The sequence below is a fragment of the Ranitomeya imitator genome, chromosome 1 (assembly GCF_032444005.1).
Source record: "Ranitomeya imitator isolate aRanImi1 chromosome 1, aRanImi1.pri, whole genome shotgun sequence".
Taxonomy (NCBI): Eukaryota; Metazoa; Chordata; class Amphibia; order Anura; family Dendrobatidae; genus Ranitomeya; species Ranitomeya imitator.
In genome coordinates, this window is record NC_091282.1 from 1,101,495,091 (window position 1) to 1,101,517,647 (window position 22,557).

At 41.8% G+C, this 22,557-nt stretch overlaps 1 protein-coding gene across 1 annotated transcript in view; it reads right to left on the minus strand.

Annotated features, from left to right (window-relative positions):
- Positions 1–22,557, minus strand: part of LOC138656928 (cytochrome P450 3A29-like) — a 120,051-nt gene that overhangs the window by 86,824 nt on the left and 10,670 nt on the right. Inside the window, exons 3-5 of the mRNA XM_069744280.1 lie at positions 8,662–8,714; positions 5,175–5,274; positions 4,973–5,086 (exon numbers count right to left, since the gene is read on the minus strand). Coding sequence (XP_069600381.1) covers positions 4,973–5,086; positions 5,175–5,274; positions 8,662–8,714 — 267 coding nt within the window. The remainder of the gene's footprint in view (positions 1–4,972; positions 5,087–5,174; positions 5,275–8,661; positions 8,715–22,557) is intronic.

Genomic DNA, 22,557 nt, shown 5'->3' on the forward strand with positions numbered 1-22,557 from the left:
GATGATGTAGCGGTCATTGCCGCAAAGCATTATTGGGACCTGAGCATCGCAAGGAGTGGGAAGACTGCCGTTGACGCCGGAAGGTGAGAATATCATGATTTTATATTTTTTTTCTTATTTTTATCTATCTTTTTCCATTACAACTACATGGGGGAGGAACTTGTTAATGATTTCAAGGCAGCTGGGACCATAGTCACCAAGAAAACCATTGGTAACACATTATGCCATAAAGATTTAAAATCCTGCAGTGCCCTCAAGGTCCCCCTGCTCAAGAAGGCACATGAGCAGACCCATCTGAAGTTTGCCAATGAACATTTTGATGATTCTGTGAGTGGTTGGGAGAAGGTGCTTTGGTCAGATGAGATACAAATTGAGGTTTTTGGAGAAGTAGAAATGCTGCATATGACCCAAAGAACACTGTCCCCACTGTCAAGCAAGGAGGTAGAAACATTATCTTTTGGTTGTGTTTCTCTGCTAAGGGCACAGGGGTACTTCACTGCATCAATGGGAGAATGAATGGAGCCATGTATCGTAAATTACTGAGTGACAACCTCCTTTCCTCAGCCAAGACATTAAAAATGGTCCGTGGCTGGGTCTTTCAGAAAGACAATAGCCCAAAAGATACAGCCAAGGCAGTAAAGGAGTAGCGCAAAAAAAGCACATTAAGGTCATTGAGTGGCCTAGCAAGTCTCCAGACCTTAATCCCATAGAAAACTTAGGGAGTTGTAGCGCCGAGTTGCCAAGCGACAGTTTCAATATCTTAATGATTTATAGATGATCTGCAAAGAGGACTGGACCCAAATTCCTCCTGACATGTACGCAAACCTCATCATCAACTACAAAAAATACCTGACTGCTGTGCATGCCAACAAGGGTTTTGCCACCAAGTATTAAGTCTTGTTTGCCAGAGGGATCAAATACTTATTTCTCAATGCAAATACATTTATATAATTTGTACAATGTGATTTTCTGGATTTTATTTTTTATATTCTATCTCTCAATGTTAAAATTAACCTACCCTTAAAATTATTGACTGTCCATGTCTTTTCAGTGGGCAAACTTACAAAATCAGCACGGGATCAAATACCTATTTCCTCCACTGTGTATATATATATATATATATATATATATATATATATATATATACAGTCATGGCCAAAAGTATTCACACCCCCCTGCAATTCTGTCAGATAATACTCAGTTTTTTTCCTGAAAATGATTGCAAACACAAATCATTTGGTATTATTATCTTCATTTAATTTGTCTTAAGTGAAAAAACACAAAAAGAATTGTCCTAGAGCCAAATTGGATATAATTCCACACCAATATAAAAAAGGGGGTGGACAAAAGTATTCACACTGTTTGAAAAATCATGTGATGCTTCTCTAATTTGTGTAATTAACAGCACCTGTAACTTACCTGTGGCACCTAACAGGTGTTGGCAATAACTAAATCTCACTTGCAGCCAGTTGACATGGATTAAAGTTGACTCAACCTCAGTCCTGTGTCCTTGTGTGTACCACATTGAGCATGGAGAAAAGAAAGAAGACCAAAGAACTGTCTGAGGACTTGAGAAACCAAATTGTGAGGAAGCATGAGCAATCTTAAGGCTACAAGTCCATCTCCAAAGACCTGAATGTTCCTGTGTCTACCATGCGCAGTGTCATCAAGAAGATTAAAGCCCATGGTACTGTGGCTAACCTCCCTAGATGTGAATGGAAAAGAAAAATTGACAAGAGATTTCAACGCAAGATTGTGCGGATGTTGAATAAAGAACCCCGACTAACATCCAAAGAAGTTCAAGCTGCCCTGCAGTCCAAGGGTACAACAGTGTCAACCCGTTTTATCCGTCGGCATCTGAATGAAAAGGGACTGTAAGGTAGGAGACTCAGGAAGAGCCCACTTCTTACCCCGAGACATAAAAAAGCCTGGCTGGAGTTTGCCAAAACTTACCTGAAAAGGCCTAAAATGTTTTGGAAGAATGTTCTCTGGTCAGATGAGACAAAAGTAGAGCTTTTTGGGCAAAGGCATCAACATAGAGTTTACAGGAGATATAGAGAGGCTTTTAAAGAAAAGAACACGGTCCCTACAGTCAAACATGGCGGAGGTTCCCTGATGTTTTGGGGTTGCTTTGCTTCGTCTGGCACTGGACTGCTTGACCGTGTGCATAGCATTATGAAATCTGAAGACTACCAACAAATTTTAAAGCATAATGTAGGGCCCAGTGTGAGAAAGCTGGGTCTCCCTCAGAGGTCATGGGTCTTCCAGCAGGACAATGACCCAAAACACACTTCAAAAAGCACCAGAAAATGGTTTGAGAGAAAGCACTGGAGACTTCTAAGGTGGCCAGCAATGAGTCCAGACCTGAATCCCATAGAACACCTGTGGAGAGATCTAAAAATGGCAGTTTGGAGAAGGCACCCTTCAAATATCAGGGACCTCGAGCAGTTTGCCAAAGAAGAATGGTCTAAAATTCCAGCAGAGCATTGTAAGAAACTCATTGATGGTTACTGGAAGCGGTTGGTCGCAGTTATTTTGGCTAAAGGTTGTGCAACCAAGTATTAGGCTGAGGGTGCCAATACTTTTGTCTGGCCCATTTTTTAGAGTTTTGTGTGAAATGATCAATGTTTTGCTTTTTGCTTCATTCTCGTTTGTGTTTTTTCATTTAAGACAAATTAAACGAAGATAATAATACCAAAGAATTTGTGTTTGCAATCATTTTCGGGAAGAAACTGAGTATTATCTGACAGAATTGCAGGGGTGTGAATACTTTTGGCCATGACTGTATATATATGTACATATACATATATGTATACACATACTGTATATATATACAGTCATGGCCAAAAGTATTGCACAACCTTTAGCCAAAATAACTGCGGCCAACCGCTTCCGGTAACCATCAATGAGTTTCTTAAAATGCTCTGCTGGAATTTTAGACCATTCTTCTTTGGCAAACTACTCCAGGTCCCTGATATTTGAAGGGTGCCTTCTCCAAACTGCCATTTTTAGATCTCTCCACAGGTGTTTTATGGGATTCAGGTCTGAACTCATTGCTCGCCACCTTAGAAGTCTCCAGTGCTTTCTCTCAAACCATTTTCTAGTGCTTTTTGAAGTGTGTTTTGGGTCATTGTCCTGCTGGAAGACCCATGACCTCTGATGGAGACCCAGCTTTCTCACACTGGGCCCTACATTATGCTGCAAAATTTGTTGGTAGTCTTCAGACTTCATAATGCCATGCACACGGTCAAGCAGTCCAGTGCCAGAGGCAGCAAAGCAACCCCAAAATATCTGGGAACCTCCGCCATGTTTGACTGTAGGGACCGTGTTCTTTTCTTTGAATGCCTCTTTTTTCTCCTGTAAACTCCATGTTGATGCCTTTGCCCAAAAAGCTCTACTTTTGTCTCATCTGACCAGAAAACATTCTCCAAAACGTTTTAGGCTTTTTCAGGTTAGTTTTGGCAAACTCCAGCCAGGCTTTTTTATGTCTCGGGGTAAGAAGTGGGGTCTTTCTGGGTCTCCTACCATACAGTCCCTTTTCATTCAGACGCCGACGGATAGTACGGGTTGACACTGTTGCACCCTCGGACTGCAGGGCAGCTTGAACTTGTTTGGATGTTAGTCTAGGTTCTTTATCCAACATCCGCACAATCTTGCGTTGAAATCTCTTGTCAATTCTTCTTTTCCGTCCACATCTAGGGAGGTTAACCACAGTGCCATGGGCTTTAAACTTCTTGATGACACTGCGCACGGTAGACACAGGAGCATTCAGGTCTTTGGAGATGGACTTGTAGCCTTGAGATTGTTCATGCTTCCTCACAATTTGGTTTCTCAAGTCCTAAGACAGTTCTTTGGTCTTCTTTCTTTTCTCCATGCTCTATGTGGTACACACAAGGACATAGGACAGAGGTTGAGTCAACTTTAATCCATGTCAACTGGCTGCAAGTGTGATTTAGTTATTGCCAACACCTGTTAGGTGCCACAGGTAAGTTACAGGTGCTGTTAATTACACAAATTAGGGAAGCATCACATGATTTTTCGAACGGTGTCAATACTTTTGTCCACCCCCTTTTTTATGTTTTGTGTGGAATTATATCCAATTTGGCTTTAGGACAATTCTTTTTGTGTTTTTTTCATTCAAGACAAATTAAATGAAGATAATAATACCAAAGAATTTGTGATTGCAATCATTTTCAGGAACAAACTGAGTATTATCTGACAGAATTGCAGGGGTGTTAATACTTTTGGCCATGACTGTATATATATATATATATATATATATATATATATATATATATATATATATATATATATATACATACACAGTGTATATATATTCACCTTCCAACAAGACAATGACCCTTAGCACACAGCTAAAATAACAAAGGAGAGGCTTCAGAACAACTCTGTGACTATTCTTGATTGGCCCAGCCAGAGCCCTGACCTAAACCCAATTGAGCGTCACTGGAAATACCTGAAAATGGCTGTCCACCAAAGTTCACCATCCAACCTGATGGAACCGGAGAGGATCTGCAAGGATGGATAGCAGAGGATCCCCAAATCCAGGTGTGAAAAACTTGTTGCATCAATCCTAAGAAGACTCATGGCTGTAGTAGCTCAAAAGGTGCTTCTACTCAATACTGAGAAAAGGGTCTGAATACTTATGACCATGTGATATTTCAGTTTTTATTTTTTAATAAATATGCAAACATTTCTACATTTCTGTTTTTTTCCGTCAAGATGGGGTGCTGAGTGTACATTAATGAGAAAAAAAAACATTTTTGTATTTACCAAATAGCTGCAATGAAACACAGAGTGAAAAAATGTAATAGACTCTGTACTTTCCGTACCCACTGTATATACATACATACATATATATAAATATTATATACATATACACATTCACACATATATATATGTATATATATATATATATATATATATATATATATAATGTGCCTTTATATTTTACCTGCTTAAGTTTACCGCTGGTGAAGGTTGGTGACAACACTGTCCGTATCCTTTTCCATTGATCATCAGCGGCAATTGACACTGCCGATTCAAGAGGGCCGTTAAGACCAAAATTCTAAAAATAAGCAATTGTTATTTAATATAGAAAACAAAAATTACCAGAAATATATAATATCATACCAAGATATGGTTTGTGCACTTACCCTTCTGTTGGTAAATATCGTATAGCATTCCTTAATTAGGATGGACTTAATGATTGCGGGGTCCATTACTGCCAGCACCGGCTGTCTCCCATCAAAGAACCTGGTAAGGAAAGCAGATGTGTTCAGATATAGGGCTCACTCACACAAGAAAATATATTGGACGAGTACAATCTAATAAAAATGTTATACTATGGGGCAGTGTAGATTTCTGTAGACAAAGGGATTTTACCAGAGTTATCGATTATTCATAAGATATGGCATAACGTACAGAGCTGGAGTCAACCACTGGACCCCACTGATTCAGGGAATGGGGCTCTATATAATTTTAAATGCAGAAGAGGTCAAGTGTATGCACTTCTACTCATTTATAGTCTATGGCAGAAATAGACGAGCACTGTACTCAGCTTTCTCCAGCAGTCCCATAGAAAATGTGTCATGCTCGCAGGTGGCACACGTAGTTTGTGGACCTACTGTGCCTCCGGGTCGGGCTTTCCTAGGAGGGTAGTAGCAAAGCGGCTACCTTGTCTTCACAAGAGCTCCTGATGGTGGAGTCAGCCTTGAACTGCGGGTAGCCACCAGGTAACAATCCTAGGCAGTCACCAGCACGGCAGCTGCTGATCCCAAGGTTGGGTTTGCAGAACGTGGACACGGGCCCAGAGTCACTGAAAGGTAGTATTTGGAGACTGATAGACAGTCCGAACAACATGAAATTCGAGGATAGGTACTGTGTGTTTGCACAGGTCTCTGGAAACTGTTCTAGTACTGCAGCAGTGGCTTTTGGGTCACATATAAACTACACAAAATTATAGGGAAGATACTGAATAAGGAAATAATTATAATAGACTGAGGACGGAGGACCTGACAACATACAGCTGACCACACATTACCACTAAGGAAACTATAGAGGTTGCTCAGGCAACTCTCTATTGTGAAGGGTGCCTTTTATACAAGATGTCTCACAGCTATTGGTTGTGGCATCTTTGCAGATGCATGTGCTGCCTCTTTAAGAACAGGGGAGTGTGCGCATTAGGTGCGCCGCTGGAAGCCTGTGCAGCGTGCACAGGAGAAGGAGGCAGAGGAACACAAGGATGCTGCCGCGGTCGGGGTAGTGTGTATGTCAGCGTCTATGCATGGAGGTAGAAGGGGAACCTCATGAGGGGGGGCCGGCAATTGGTGTTACACAATGAATGGAGTGCCAATAGCCAATGTGTATGTCCGACCTCGACTCCATTCAGACAGGCCTCTGCTGAGCCCCATTGTCTGGGTAAATGAGGGTCCCAGTAATTAGTAAGCTATACTCTAGCTTTTGTTTTGGATGAGGTATAATTGTCAATCTTGGTAAAAAAAAAAAAAACCTTTATCTACAGAAATTGTGGTCACACATATTTCAGCAAGGTAAATATTCTAAAGACTAATATATTCTATCTTTTATCCTGACTGTAGAGTCCGGCTTTTTCAATTCAGTCATGTATGTTTTTCCTTTTAAACGCAGCTTTTCAGAGAAAACACATTAAAACACATTTAAAGTCTGGCCAGGACCATACCGCTTGGGTAACTGGTACAAAAAGCCAGTCCCTAGTGGCTTTTCTCTACTCGCTCCCCTCCTACGTGTGTGTATAAGGAGAAGCTGTCACTCAGGAAGAGTGACGGCAGGGAAACATGAAGGGGACAGACTTATTGGACCAGACTCAAATATAGCATTGTCCCCAGCCAACTTTTCAGTGCATGTTTTCGCTGAAATGCTGCACCTTACTGAAATGACAGAACCAATGTCTGACTCATTCTACCTGTGGTTTGGGCAGCACAAATCAGCTGTCAGGTCAGGTTTATGTCTACAATGACTATAATGCACAGATCTTTAGATCATATAAATGTATTGACAGAATATCACAACTGTAGAAAATGTGCACAATTCTAAAAAAAATAAATAAATATAACGCTGGAGACAAGAACCGCTATATTATGCAGTGGTACCAAACAATCTGTAAAACTCAAAGTCTTTTACAGTGGTTGAAACTTTTAAAACAGGACCATCACACTCAGCCAGAGAGGAGTACCTGGTTCTAAATGGCTCAATAGATGAATAAACAGACTTAACCCATTCAGTCTGGAGTATAGTCAGAAACTCAGGTTTAGCGAAGAATCAATACTAACCCACACGATCTCCAGCAGGTACCTGTGAGCACTCACCCAGTTCCAGATGGTCTATGATTCCTGATCCTGAACTTGACATACTGGGAATTTCCATGAAAAACAAACACAGTCAGTCACGGTGACCTAACTCCACTTATGATTGGCGGAGTGAGCTTTTCAGGCCACTTTCAGTGTGTTGAGGATACAACCAGTGGTCTAGGTGAGCTCCGGAGTGGTACCTGCTGGGCATCAATACAGATGAGTAATGATTCCATTTTTTTTAGCCAGACTGAGTCTTTTTAGAAAGAAGAAATCACAAATTAACTTAACCTTGATAGGTCCCTTAAAAAGTATAGAATCTTGAAACTATCTAGGTGTGCTTTGGTTGCATTGGTCTAGGTTTCTATCCATTAGTCACTGCTAGAACCTATTTTCCAATTAAGGCAGTGTTCTTTTTCATATCATCTGTTAACATATTGGGTTATAGTTGAAACTTCAACATTAGAAATGATGAAATTATATAAAAAAAAATAAAAAACTGCCTGCAGCACAGTATTGTCTATTAAAATGATGCGAACCAATAGACCTCATTATACATCATTTGGATCCATCAGGTGCTGTTGTCATATGATGGATCCCTGGCATTACATTGAAGTTTCCATTATAAATTGAAGTCACAATTTAGATGTGAACAAAGCATATTAACATATTGTTTTTTTGAATCTGGGTCCATCAGTCATGTGAGGATATTGAGCATTAGTCATGTTTTCATTTGCAAATGCTGATGCAAAATACCGTTGTTGGAAAGTGCTGTTATATAATCTTGTATACCGATGATAATTTCAGCAAGGTCAACAGAGGGATGCAAATAACTGCGTATAATATTCAAAGCTATGGATAATTACAGGAAACAGGCTGAAATGCTGTCAAATTGCAATAAAATATTATGTATGTATATATATATATATATATACTGTATATATATTTGTTTAATTATATTATATATTGGAAACAGCACTCCATAGAAGTACGGTAAGTGGAAAAGGTGGACTTTATTTACCCAGTAGATAATTCAGCAAGTCCTGATTAAAAGACTGCTGGAGTAATAAGACTTTTAATTAGTTTGGCTCATTTTTCAGCCTGCCCACGCACCAGGGTCAGAAATGTACTCCAGTCATGAGTCACAGTACATTTTTGCTATAATTCAAGCCAAATTCTGGCAGAAATTATTACAAAATCTGTTGGGCTGTGCTAGGTCACGCTCCTCCTCTAAGCACTGCTCCCTTTTCACAAAATTTGATATACCAATTTCACAGCATAGAGTGTTAAATTCTCCTTTATGATTTTTACTTACCCCCATATTTTTCCATATTTTTTGGAACATTCCAGGTCAAATTCAAAAACTCCCTAAAGACAAAAAAAAGTATTTGCTTTTCTAATAAGTAATAAAAAAGAGATAATATATAACCTAAGTTAAGAACATTGTTAGATGTAGATAGAGTAACTGGCTTGTACAGTCAGTTATTACAGATAGATGTAACAAGCCCTCATAAAACATAAATATTATTCACCTTGAAATTGGGACATTGCTCTAAGTGTCTCTGGTGGTTAATGACATTTATGCTTCTGTTATAAAATCTCATATGCTATATCGCATTGAGTTTTTTTTAAGAGGATTTAGAAATAGATTCTGTTCCTAAATCCACATCAAAACTGTATCAAATACTCTTTGAATAGGTTCCCGATTTACTTCAAAAGATAAAGCTCCGTTAGGGTACACAGTGAAGTTTTGCACGTTATTTTGAACATTTCGCAATAAAACTAATAGGAAGCTTATCCGAAGAGTATTTGAAGCATTTTTTATGTGGACTTGCATCAAAATCCTTTTCTAAATCCTAGTAAAAAAACTGTTTGAATAAGCCCAGAAGAAGAAGAGGTCGTGCACACAGCTCTTTATAATAGATAATGGGTTTTTGTTTACTGCCCAATGATTCAGAACTCCAATATATTTTAGTGAAGAGAGCCACAGTCACGCAAGCCACCTGTCTAAGTCAGATACGATTTTCTGAACTGCCAAATAGGTTTAGTGACCCAATTCTCCTTATTTATGAGGCACCACCCTGAGATGTCCACACAAGGTGCCATTAGTACTTGCCTGTCCCTGTTCCTCAGCTGCTGCCACTACTCTTCTATGTGTGGCTGCTCACATACAGTTAACCTGTCAGTCAAGCATTTTGCTGCCCATATGGTTGTGGGAGTTGCACAGAATGGCAAGTGTCCCACGGTCTGCAGTTTATGCACCCCTGCTCTAGAGGATCCCCCTTTAAAGAGTTATGTGTTTGTGTGTCCGTGTAAGGGAGTGGAGAGCAGAAGATGTGGTTCATCAATGCTCTATAGTACTAGTCACAACCAAATGTCACTATCCGATGAGCAAAAAGTAGGGAGGTACTAAAAAATAGAGGAAGCAATTATGAAGCAATGGACTTGAATGGGACGCTGGGTCAGGTAGTAGCTTTGGCATAGCTATCAATTATAAAAGGCCAGAGTTTTAAGATGACGCCAACAAGCGAGACAGAGGATGTGTGAGCGGTTGGACACCGAGGCAGAGAGACTGAAGGGTGGCTGAGGACCGAGGCAGGCGAGACATCGTTGGTCAAGCACCGAAGCCCAGACTTCACCTGTCAACACCGAAGGCCCAGACTCCATTGGTGAAGACCCAAAGTCTAGCCTTCACAAGCCAAAACTTGATATTAAGACGCAGCAAGTCAAGCACTGAAGGTCGGATGCTAATCATTGTAGAAGACTGGACACCTGCCATGGTGACAAGGAGACTCGAGTGAACCTTGCATCCAGTATAGATGTACAGTACAGGGTGTGGGCCGCTGCTGCATTCCAGAACGGACTGAGGGTGGCAAGATTGATGAACACAAACTGGGTACTACAGGATGTGGGCCGGTGCTGCAGTCCAGAAGGGACTGACGGTGGCCAGATTAACGAACACAAACAAGGTACTAAGTGGTTCACTTATTAAAAGGATTTTCAGCCTAGCAGGAAATACTGGCGAGCCCAGTTACTGCTAGTATAATAATCAGAAGTGCGTGAACAGCATAATTACAGTGACGGGCCTATCATTAGGACTGACGCCTGTTGATGAGAGACAGAAAAGCGTTGATCCATCACAAGATATTATTACTGTTGTGATTAATATTATTATTGCTAAGATTCTATGACTTGTTACCCTATACCCGAATAACTATTTGTTGAAATAGTCACATTTTCATTCTATGGTAGAAGAATGAACAGCTTTAGTTGAGATGACAACTTCTGCATGATTATTATCTGTGCTGCTGCATTCGAGTAATCTGTCCACATGTGCTCGGCTCCTATGGATATGTCTATAAATGTGATGTGTGCATAGACATAATTTTATGCTACAAACTCATAGAAAGATACTTTTAAACATCCGTGCAGGTCCAGCATCAACACCAAAGAAACAAAGGCTCACTAGGCTGGAGGTCCCATGGTCCACGCTCCATGTTTGTTAGACTTTGTGAGGAAGACAGGGCCTGATGTTACTTTGCTGTGAAAAGGCCTATGTAGGCCTGTGGATGGCTCCTCTACAAGCCTTAAGGTCCTTCGGACTATAACATTTAGGAATGTTACCTCTTATCATAAGGAAACAGCAATGTCCTGAAGAACTACTTTGAGGAGAACATTTGAAAGGAAGGAGAAAATGGGAAGAAATATACAGCTCAGTTTACAGCGAGGTGGTCAAATGTCTTCAAGTTGTTTTTTTAATTCATTGTGTGGAAATTTGCACTACAATTACTACACAATATCATTGCAATAATTCTCCAATTTACCTCAACTTCTCAATATTGGATGAACCTGCTGAATTTTTTAAGAATCTTATCCACTCCCGATCCCATGTTAGTTGTTATGATCTGGTGGTTCAGAAACACAATGGACCTGGTGGTTAAGAGCACACAAAGTGACCTGATAGTTACTAATAACATAGGACGAGCTCTGAGACGTGGGAACTCTGCTGACCGCAATCCCTAATCCTATCACACCACACTAGAGGTAGCCGTGGAACGCTCCTGACCAGACCTAGGCGCCTCGGGCACAGCCTGAGAAACTAGCTAGCCCTGAAGATAGAAAAATAAGCCTACCTTGCCTCAGAGAAATTCCCCAAAGGAAAAGGCAGCCCCCCACATATAATGACTGTGAGTAAAGATGAAAATACAAACACAGAGATGAAATAGATTTTAGCAAAGTGAGGCCCGACTTACTGAATAGACCGAGGATAGTAAAGATAGCTTTGCGGTCAGCACAAAAACCTACAAACAACCACGCAGAGGGCACAAAAGACCCTCCGCACCGACTAACGGTACGGAGGTGCTCCCTCTGCGTCCCAGAGCTTCCAGCAAGCAAGACAAACCAATATAGCAAGCTGGACAGAAAAAATAGGAAACAAAAGTAACACAAGCAGAACTTAGCTTATGCAGGGCAGACAGGCTACAAGACGATCCAGGAGAGAGCAAGATCAATACTGGAACATTGACTGGAGGCCAGGAACAAAGAACTAGGTGGAGTTAAATAGAGCAGCACCTAATGACTTAACCTCGTCACCTGAGGAAGGGAACTCAGAAGCCGCAGCCCCACTCACATCCACCAGAGGAAGCTCATAGACAGAACCAGCCGAAGTACCACTCATGACAGCAGGAGGGAGCTTGACCACAGAATTCACAACAGTTAGTCCCTACTGTCAGATGCCAATGCTCTGTTCCAGGTGGCAGCATTGATGGGGAAGTATCCAATCTCATGCTGCAAGTATTTGCATCGGCCAGCCAGGAGAACAGGAACACTGACAGTCTGCACTCCTCCAATGCCATAACTACGGATAGATTTGGCAATGGCTCTGCTGGCTGACTAAACACTATAGTGGGTCAGCGGACTAATTGGCATGGGCTTTGTGGCTTGGATACTTTATTTAATCACTACTAGGCTTGAGTTATTGCCAGTTATCACGTCTCTGTACTAGACATACTGCTGTTTATTGAATTGACAATTTTTAAACCCTTCTTTGTTCCTGTTTATTCTCCTGTTTAACCCCTGGATGCCCTCTTGTATTTGACACTAACAAATAACAGATACTTTTTTTCTTTTACCTGAGGGTTTTCCCGTTAGAAATCCCCAATGACTGACTCTTGAAAGCCTACTTTCCCGGAGAGAAAACTGTGAGTAATAAATCTACTCACTTACCCGGGATCTGTTTTTCTGTTCAGGAGGGAGGCAGTCAATTGTTCAGTCTGAGATGAAATTCGAAGGGGAATATTATATCTCGCTTGGGCCTCCAAGTTGTCAGAGAAGGGATTTATAACCTACTCAGGTGTTCTGTGTCTTAGGTACCTAAGCGATGAAGCAATAATCAGCGAGAAACACTGCTCGTTGTCTTTCCAAATAATGTCTCTTTAATGGGGGGGTTTGGGTGTTCTTTAATAGTACAAGATCAAAGGGAAATGAGGCATTACACAATAATCTGGCAGAAATTTGAGTTATAGAATGGGTTGTCAAACACATCCTATGATATGAGATAAATTACATAAGAGAATGTGGGGGCACCTCCCTTACGTCAGTGTGTTCTAGATCAAAAATTGAAGTTCTCAAGAGAATCTGGTTGAAGAAATAGAATTTTTGGGTGATCACAGACCATATTGAAAAAAACAACATGTCTTTGACAATTTCTGGGAATCGTAGGTACTGACCATTAGCCATAAGAATATTGGCATGTAGACAGATGATAACTTACTATTTTCTTCTATTTTATTCAGAACAGAAATTAACCACTTCTTTCACAGGCCTCATCCAAACCTCCATTTTTTACGTACGTGTTCTATTTGTTTGTTTTTTCTGGATAGAACACATAGCCATTATATTCTATGGGGCTGTTCACATGTCTGTGATTTTTTTGCAGACCGTGTGTCCTAAAAAAAATCACAGAGACATCCATTTTTGACATGGATCAAAATTACCTATAAATGTCTTTGAGTCTGTGAAAAATCATGGACAGCGCACAATGATATAAACATTGTAATGCATAGAAGAAAAGAACAGAGTAACCATAAACCATAAAATAGAATAACAACAGAAATTTTTTTATTTATACACTACCGTTCAAAAATTTATCAAGCTGCTCCTACAACTGTTCAATGGGGTTGAGATCTGGTGACTGCGCTGGCCACTCCATTACAGATAGAATACCAGCTGCCTGCTTCTTCCCTAACTAGTTCTTGCATAATTTGGAGGTGTGCTTTGGGTCACTGTCCTGTTGTAGGATGAAATTGGCTCCAATCAAGCACTGTCCACAGGGTATGGCATGGCGTTGCAAAATGGAGTGATAGCCTTCCTTATTCAATATCCCTTTTACCTTGTACAAATCTCCCACTTTCCCAGCACCAAAGCAACCCCAGACCATCACATTACCTCCACCATGCTTGACAGATGGCGTCAGACATTCTTCCAGCATATTTTCAGTTCTGCGTCTCACAAATGTTCTTCTGTGTGATCCAAACACCTCAAACTTGAATTCATCTGTCCATAACACATTTTTCCAATCTTCCTCTGTCCGATGTCTGTGTTCTTTTGCCCATATTAATCTTTTTCTTTGATTAGCCAGTCTCAGATATGGTTTTTCCTTTGCCACTCTGCCCTGAAGGAAGCATTCTGGAGTTGCCTCTTCACTGTAGACGTTTACACTGGCGTTATGCGTGTACTATTTAATAAAGCTGCCAGTTGAGGACCTGCGAGGCGTCAATTTCCCAAACTACAGACTCTAATGTACTTGTCTTGTTGCTCAGTTGTGCAGTGGGGCCTCCCACTTCTCTTTCTACTCTGGTTAAAGCCTGTTTGTGCTCTCCTCTGAAGGGAGTAGTACACATCATTGTAGGAAATTTTCAGTTTCTTGGAAATTTCTCACATTGGAATAGCCTTCATTTCTAAAAACAAGAAAAGAATAGACTGTCGAGTTTCACATGAAAGTTCTTTTTTCCTGGCCATTTTGAGAGTTTAATGGAACCAACAAATGTAATGCTCCAGATTCTCAACTAGCGCAAAGGAAGGTCAGGTTTATAGCTTCTCTAATCAGCCAAATTGTTTTCAGCTGTGCTAACATACTTTCACGAGGGTTTTCAAGGGTATTCTAACCATCCATTAGCCCTCTTACACAGTTAGCAAACACAAAGTACCATAAGAACACTGGAGTGATGGTTGTTGGAAATTGGCCTCTATACACCTATGAAGATATTAGATTACAAACCAGACATTTGCAGCTATAATAGCCATTTACCACATTAACAATACATAAAGTGTATTTCTGAATCATTTAATGCTAGCTTCATTGGAAAAACTGCGTTTTTCTTTCAAAAATAAGGAAATTTCTAAGTGATCCTAAAATTTTGAATAGTAGTGTACATCATCATAAAAGTCAAGTACATATGTTATAGAGGTCATGCAGATAGCAAGGAGGAACAACCAAAATGGAGGGGCAGACCGTAACATTAGATAGGGTAAAAAGACACCCAGTTTGAATCAATATAATAAAGTATCTTCTGTTTGGTGCTATTTGGAGCACTCCACACTTGCACTCTTTATTTATTAGGCGGGAACCTTACTGCATGTGAGCTAGTTCCTAGCCTTAATAGACCAATAATGTGCTTTTTGAATATTGGATTCATTGTAATGTATAGTAGAGGCTTTGTAATTTATTTATTTTTTTCATACAAAAAAATCAGCGATGAGACACTGATGGGAAAAACTGACCAAACACTGGTAAAACTCGCATTCAAAAAACAAATGGAAATTGGTCTGTGATTTTCATATGTGACATTTGAATGAGGCTTAGCCTGCCTGATTACTCTCTTCATCCAACGTTGCTACCTCTGGAACTTCGATCTGGCTACTTGTCTATACTTATGGCTTCCATTTGGTCCTTGTACCTGTATATACATGTGGTATCCCGTCCAGTACCAGGCCTACTGCTGCTGAGTGAGCAGTGACGTGACATGGCCAGTAGCGTAGCAACCGGGGGTGCAGAGGGGGTGGTTGCCCAGGGCCCCGCACTCTGAGGGGGCCCACCCGGAGTTACACTGCTATAACTGTATTGGCATGCACATCGTGCCGATACAGTTACATTCTGTGGCAGAGCAGGGAGAATCATCATCGCAGGGTCAGCTGTATAGGCTGGATGCCGATACAGCTGACCGCAGGGATGAGAGAAGGAGCTTTACACTCCCTCTCCCATCATCCCCCTATCACGTCTGACGTCACTGACGCCGACAATGACAGCGGGCATGATGATTTCAGTACTCAGTGCCTGCAGTCGGGGATGAGCGGGAGCAGGGAGCAACGAAGGAGCCAGGAGGAAGATAGGTGAGTATTTAGTTTATGGGGCTACATTACACTACAGAGGGTGGCTATCTGGGTATGTTACATGACAGAGGGTGCCTATGGCGGTGCATTACATTATAGAGGATGCATATGGGGTGCATTATACTACAGAGGGTCTCTATAGGGGTGCATTATACTACAGAGGCTGCCTATGGGGGTGCATTACATTTTAGAGGTTGCCTATGGGGGTGCATTATACTACAGAGCGTGGCTATGGGGGTGCATTACACTACAGAGGCGGCCTATGGGGGTGCATTACATTATAGAGGCTGCCTATGGATGTGCATTACACTACGGAGGGTGGCTATGGGGGTGCATTACACTACAGAGTCTGCCTATGGGAGTGCATTACATTATAGAGCAGTGGTTTACAACCTTTCTAATGCTGTGACCCCGCAATACAGTTCCTCATGTTGCGGTGACCCCAAACCAGAAACTAAATTTGGTGGCTACTTCATAACTGTAATTTTGCTACAGTTATGATTCAGAATGTAAATACCTGATATGCATTATGTATTCTCATTGCGACAAATCAAACATAATTTAAACATAGTGATTAATCACAAAAACAATATTTAATTACAGCATATGTTGAGAAATATTTATTACTAATTCCAATAAATAACATTTCACCATGGTATAGCATGCATTTAAATATAACAACAATTCCAAATAAATAACATTTCACCATGGTATAGCATGCATTTAAATATAACAACAATTCCAAATAAATAACATTTCACCATGGTATAGCATGCATTTAAATATAACAACAATTCCAAATAAATAACATTTCACCATGGCGTAGCATGGGTTTAAATATAACAACAGTAATATAACAGTAAACAACAGTGCAATATTTTGCATCAGTGTGCTGCCAAATTCAGTGAGATGGTTGTGGTTGCTTCTTGCTTACCAAGACTGTGGAGACCTGGGTGTCGTAACCAGTGCCTTCCCCCCTCCCATCACTCCCGTAATGAAACACACACAGTCCTAGGTGGGTTGAACAGGTTGGTCACAGTTTATGAATTAAATAAGCAGAGAAAGACAATTACATATCGTAACGGGCGGCACGCACCGAGCTCCTGTCCGTGATCGACAGGGGAATTGGCCCAACGAGCGGTTACGACCTTTGCCCTCCTCCGCTTCTTCTGCTGTGACTTAATAAAGATTACTAAGGTTAGGTATATCAACATATGTATATACTCTTTTTTTTTATATATCACAATAGAATTTAAAAAATTTACATTATCCCACAGGTTAGTATCACTATTAGTTCTTAAAAGGGAGGGAGGAAGGGTGGGACAAATGCTTCCAGGTGTCCGCCGGGAGGAAAAGAGGAAGTTCCCAGCCGGACACCTGGATTTAACCTCTGTAGGAGTGGCCGTAGGACCCCTCCCCTCTAGCGACCACTGGCCGGCTGGGGGTCTCCTAATTAGTGCATCACAAAGGGGGAGTGATGCTAGGGGGCAACTGGCACTGACATCCTTTTCGTGCTGCTCTCTATGTGTGCTCCCCAGTCAGAGGCGCGCATCTTATTTAGTACCGTGCCTGCCATTCAGAAATTCTTGGGGCAGTCTTTGCAAGAGCACAGCGAAGATCATTTTCCACAACAAGTCTACTTCGGTATTTAGACTTGATTACCAGCAAGCTGGAAAACCCTGTTTCGCAAAGATATGTTGTTGGAAAAGGAAGAAGAAGGCGCAGCACAGTCTCAGACAGAATAGGATATAGCTGTAAACACTTTTGAATTTTGTCAGAGGCATCATAGAGAAATCTGTTCTCGCTGCATCATTGTTAATTAGGGCAATGAACTCTTCTTGCGCAGTCTCCGGAACTTCTTCAACTTTCACTGTGAATGGACTTCTGGCAAGTGAAAATAGGGTGTCAGGTAGATAAGGAAAGTATGATGAAATTTCGTCTGCAAGCTTGTGCAAATGTTCTATCACAGAAGTTATCATCATAATTTTTTTGTCTGGCTCAATGTCATGTTCCTCAAAGAAGGCAAGTAATGTAGGAAACATGTAAATTTTATTTTTATCCAATTTATTTTTCCAAAGCTGAAGTTTCATTTGTAATCATCTAATTTTTTCGGACAAATCGAGGCACGTTGCATTTGGTCCTTGCAGTGATAAATTTAAGTCATTCAAGATGACAAAGATGTCCACCAAGTAAGATATTTTCTGCAGCTCAGTTTTATCGCTAAAAAGTGCTTCGAATTGCGGTCTTGCTTTCTGATTAAAAAAGCTTTCAGTTCATCATGAAGCTCAAAGACACATTTTAAAACTTTTCCTCTTGACAACCATCTTCAGTGTGAAATAACAGAGCATTGTTTGGCGCATCTAGCTTGTTGCACAGTTGCCAAAACCGCCGACTGTTTAAGGCACTCGACTTAACAAAATTGACACGTTATGATGCTTTTCATTACTTCTTTTAAATGTTGTGGCAGTGTCTTCGTCGCTAATATTTGGCGATGTATCATACATTGTGTTCCGATTGCTTTTGGAGATTCCTTTTGTACCAAACGTTGAAATCCTGAGCGAAATCCTAGCGTAGCAGGAGCACCATCTGTGCAAGCACCGTAAACCTTTTCCCAGGAGATGTTAGGCACGTTTAGAAAAGAACCAACTGCGTCAAAAACATCATGTGCAGTTGTTGTTGTTTCACGCGGTTTGCAAAAAAGAAACTCATCTTTAAAGTCGCCATCATTAATATGCCTCGCGTAAACCAATAACTGTGCACAATTTGCCACGTCTGTAGATTCATCAAGCTGGATACTGAATATTGGTAGTGGTGCAGATTTAATTTCCTGGATAACCTGATCAAGAATATCGGCAGACATGTCCTATATTCTTCTGTGGACAGTGTCGTTAGATAAGGAAATTGCATTCAATTTCTGAACATATTCATTTCCAATCATCACTCGAACTATGTCTTTTGCAGCTGGCAACAGTAAATCCTCAGCAATGGTGTGAGGTTTCATAGCTCTGGCGATTCTGAGTGCCACCAAATATGACTCTTCAACAGCTGCTACGTTGTGTTTGTGGTACTGGCCACCAGTGTCAAATCTAGATTTCTTGAGTCCATCAGCTTTGCTTCTAAAATAGTCGATATCCTTGCTAGCAAAGCTTGGATACTTGCTATCAAAATGGCGTTTTAGTTTGTTCGGCTTCATAGATTCAGCTGAGAGAACTTCACAACAAATAACACATTGTGGTTTCTCAATTCCTGCTGTAATTATTGAGGTAAAACCATACTGCAAGAAATCCTCAGTGCATTTTCTTTTCCTAATATTCTTGTCTACACGGTCCATTGTCATGAGACGGTTTGCTAAAGAAAAAATAAAAGATGGTCGCGTCTAGATAGTTTGTTAAAGTTTCCTATTATTTACTATTCCCTGTGTTGTTTTCTATTACACACATGTTACTATGACCAGGGGGCCGTATTCACATCCGCCACCCCCAAAAGACTTCTATAGGAGGCAGATCTTTTACACTGCAGAATTCGCACAGCATATTCCTCAGTGTGAGACATCTTTCAGTCTATTGGGGGTGGCGGATTCCCCCTTTGGAATTTTTCTGCTCTAGGAAAAGTTCCAGCGTGGAAAAAATGAAGCAACATGCTCTATATTTGAGCGGAATGTGCTGCGGCCTCCCATTGACTTAAATTGGAGGGGAAGAAATGTGTCAGAAACTGTCATTTCTCCGCCTTTTATTGAAATAAATAGGAGGCTGCAGCGGATTGTGTGGTAACCAGAGATTCTCGGGAGCTCTCTTCCACAAAATCCACCGCACTCACAATGAAATCTATAGGAGGCGGATTCAATAGCGGAAATCGCTGATTTCAGCAATTTCCTCATTCAGAATATGGGAAAATAGAGGGAGATATAGGAGATAATTATACATTGGGGAACAAAGTGAGCTATATCTTATAGTGGTCTCTTATAGTATAAGACCGATTACACACAAAGCACCTTACACAGTATTGTGTGTATGGAGTGTGTACTGTTTTTACATTATTAACCTTTTTTAAACCAGCAGGCTGTCTTGCAGGCTCTCTTGGCTCTCCGCCTCCGAGGCTTCTGTCCTCCGGCACTTGCTGCGTCCGCCCACTGATGATGTCAGCAAGCGCCAGACACACGTACTGCACTGCTATGGATGAGCAGGCGCGCTGCTATGGACTGTGGAGCGTTCCCCCCGCTTCCCCTGCCCCTTAGGCCCCGGACAGATGATGCAATCACGTCTGCGCATGCGCGCAGGCATTCAGTTTGGAACGCACGTCCATAACGGCATGTGTTCCAGCTGAATAGCTCTGCTGCAGATGGTAGCGTGGCTTCTCAGCGGCTTAAGCCATCGGAAATATGTATTTTCCGATGGCTTTAGGTGACCCCTGTGTTTTGGTCATTCGACCTCCGCCGGGGTCGCGACCAACAGGTTGAAAACCGCTGTTATAGAGGATGCCTATGGGGGTGCATTACACTACAGAGGCTGCCTTACACTATAGAGGCTGCCTAAAGGGGTGTATTACACTACAGAGACTGCCTTTGGGGAGTTCAGTATACTATTGAGTCTGCCTATTGGGAGTGCATTATACAGTATAGAGTCTGCCTACGTGGAGTGCATTATACTATATGGAGACCTATGGGTAGTGCATTATACTATATGAAGAACCATGGGGAGTGCATTATACTATATGGAGACCTATGGGGAGTGCATTATACTATATGGAGCCCTATGAGGAGTGCATTATACTTTATATAGAGTCTGCCTATGGAGGCCTATGGGGTATGCATCTACTATATAATTGTCTAAGGGTCACTTCCGTCTGTCTGTCTGTCTTTTTGTTTGTCACGGATATTCATTGGTCGCGGCCTCTGTCTGTCATGGAATCCAAGTCGCTGATTGGTCTCGTCAGCTGCCTGTCATGGCTGCCGCGACCAATCAGCGACGGCCACAGTCCAATTAGTCCCTCCCTACTCCCCTGCAGTCACCGCCCGGTGCCCGCTCCATACTCCCCGCAGTCACCGCTCACACATGGTTAATGCCAGCGGTAACGGAGCGCGTTATGCTGCGGGTAACTCACTCCGTTACAGCCGCTATTAACCCTGTGTGACCAAGTTTTTACTATTGATGCTGCCTATATACTCACCTTCCGCCGCCTTTCCCGCTCCTCGCTACGCTCCGGTAACCGTTCCATGCAAGCGGCAAGATCCGGTGCCAAGGATGGTATGGGAGAAGGACCTGCCATGACGTCACGGTCATGTGATCGCGACGTCATCACAGGCCCTGCGTGCCTGCGCGAGAAGGACCTGCCATGACGTCACGGTCATGTCACCGAACTACAAGGGGCCCTCGGAAGGTGAGTAAATGTTTATTTTTTATTTTTTTAACCTGTGACATACGTGACTGGGCAATATACTACGTAGCTGGGCAATATACTACGTAACTGGGCAATATACTACGTGGCTGGGCAATATACTACGTCACTGGGCAATATACTACATAACTGGGCAATATACTACGTGACTGGGCAATATACTACATTGGCTGGGCAATATACTACATGGGCTGTGCAATATACTACGTGGACATGCATATTCTAGAATACCCGATGCGTTAGAGTCGGGCCACCATCTAGTTATACTATAAGGAGGCCTATGGGGCATGCATTATACTATAGGAAGGCCTATGGGGAGTGCATTATACTATATAGAGTCTGCCTATGGGGAGTGCATTATACTATATGGGGACGGTGGACCTATGGGAGTGCATTATACAATATGGAGACCCATGGGGAGTGCATTATAGTATGTGGAAACCTATGAGTAGTGCATTGTACTATATTGAGGACTATGTGGTGTATTATGCTATATGGAGGCTTTTTAGGGGGCCATTATACTCTGGATATTACAGTGAGGGGGCCATCGTACAGAATTGGAGCCATTAAACAGTTTGGGGAATATTAAGGGGTCAGTATATATACAGTGAGGGAGGCATTGTACTGTGTATAAGAGAGCATCATACTGTGTGTAGGGGAGCTGTACAGGGGGAGACTCGGGACAGTATTAAATGTAAACTGGGCACTTATTGTTATAGGGGAATTCAGGTTACTGTGACTGTCAAAGGGGCACACAGGGCATTATTACTTTTTAGGGGACAAAATGTGGGCACTTTGCATTACTATATTCTAGAGGCTTGCTTTAGAATTTAGAGGGTACAGAGAACCACACAGCATGGGCAGTAATCGGGACACATACAGCAGCAGCATACCAGAAGGATGAGGAGTTTGCACAGGTTGGGAATAGATGGTGACATGCTGAAAATGTGAGAAGTGAAATGTGTCTTTGGTGTATTCTCTGTAGCCGAGTCCTAGCTGGAAGAAGCTGTCATGTCGGTCTGGGCCAGATGGAAAAGACGGGAAAAGTGAACAATTTCATCAGAAAGAACGTCAGCGGTAAGTCATTATCTGTAATTGTGCTGTGAGCTTTTACATGTTCTGCATGGCTGTTATCTACCACTTACCATATGGCGGTAATATCAATATTGATCTTTATATAGAGATTATCTTCAGTAACAGCGCGGTCATCTGCTGAGGTTCTCCTCCACTATAAGGGCGCATCACCAAGTTGTAATCAAGGTTACCTGGTTAGGGGCCCACTCAGAAGCTTCGCCCCCCCCCCCCTGAACCAAAACCTTCGCTACGCCTCTGAACGTGGCACAACTGGGGTGGTGCTCAAATAGGGTCCCAAACCAATTGCTGTGAAAAAGAAACTTGGCACTCAACTTTTGAAGAAATGAAGTGG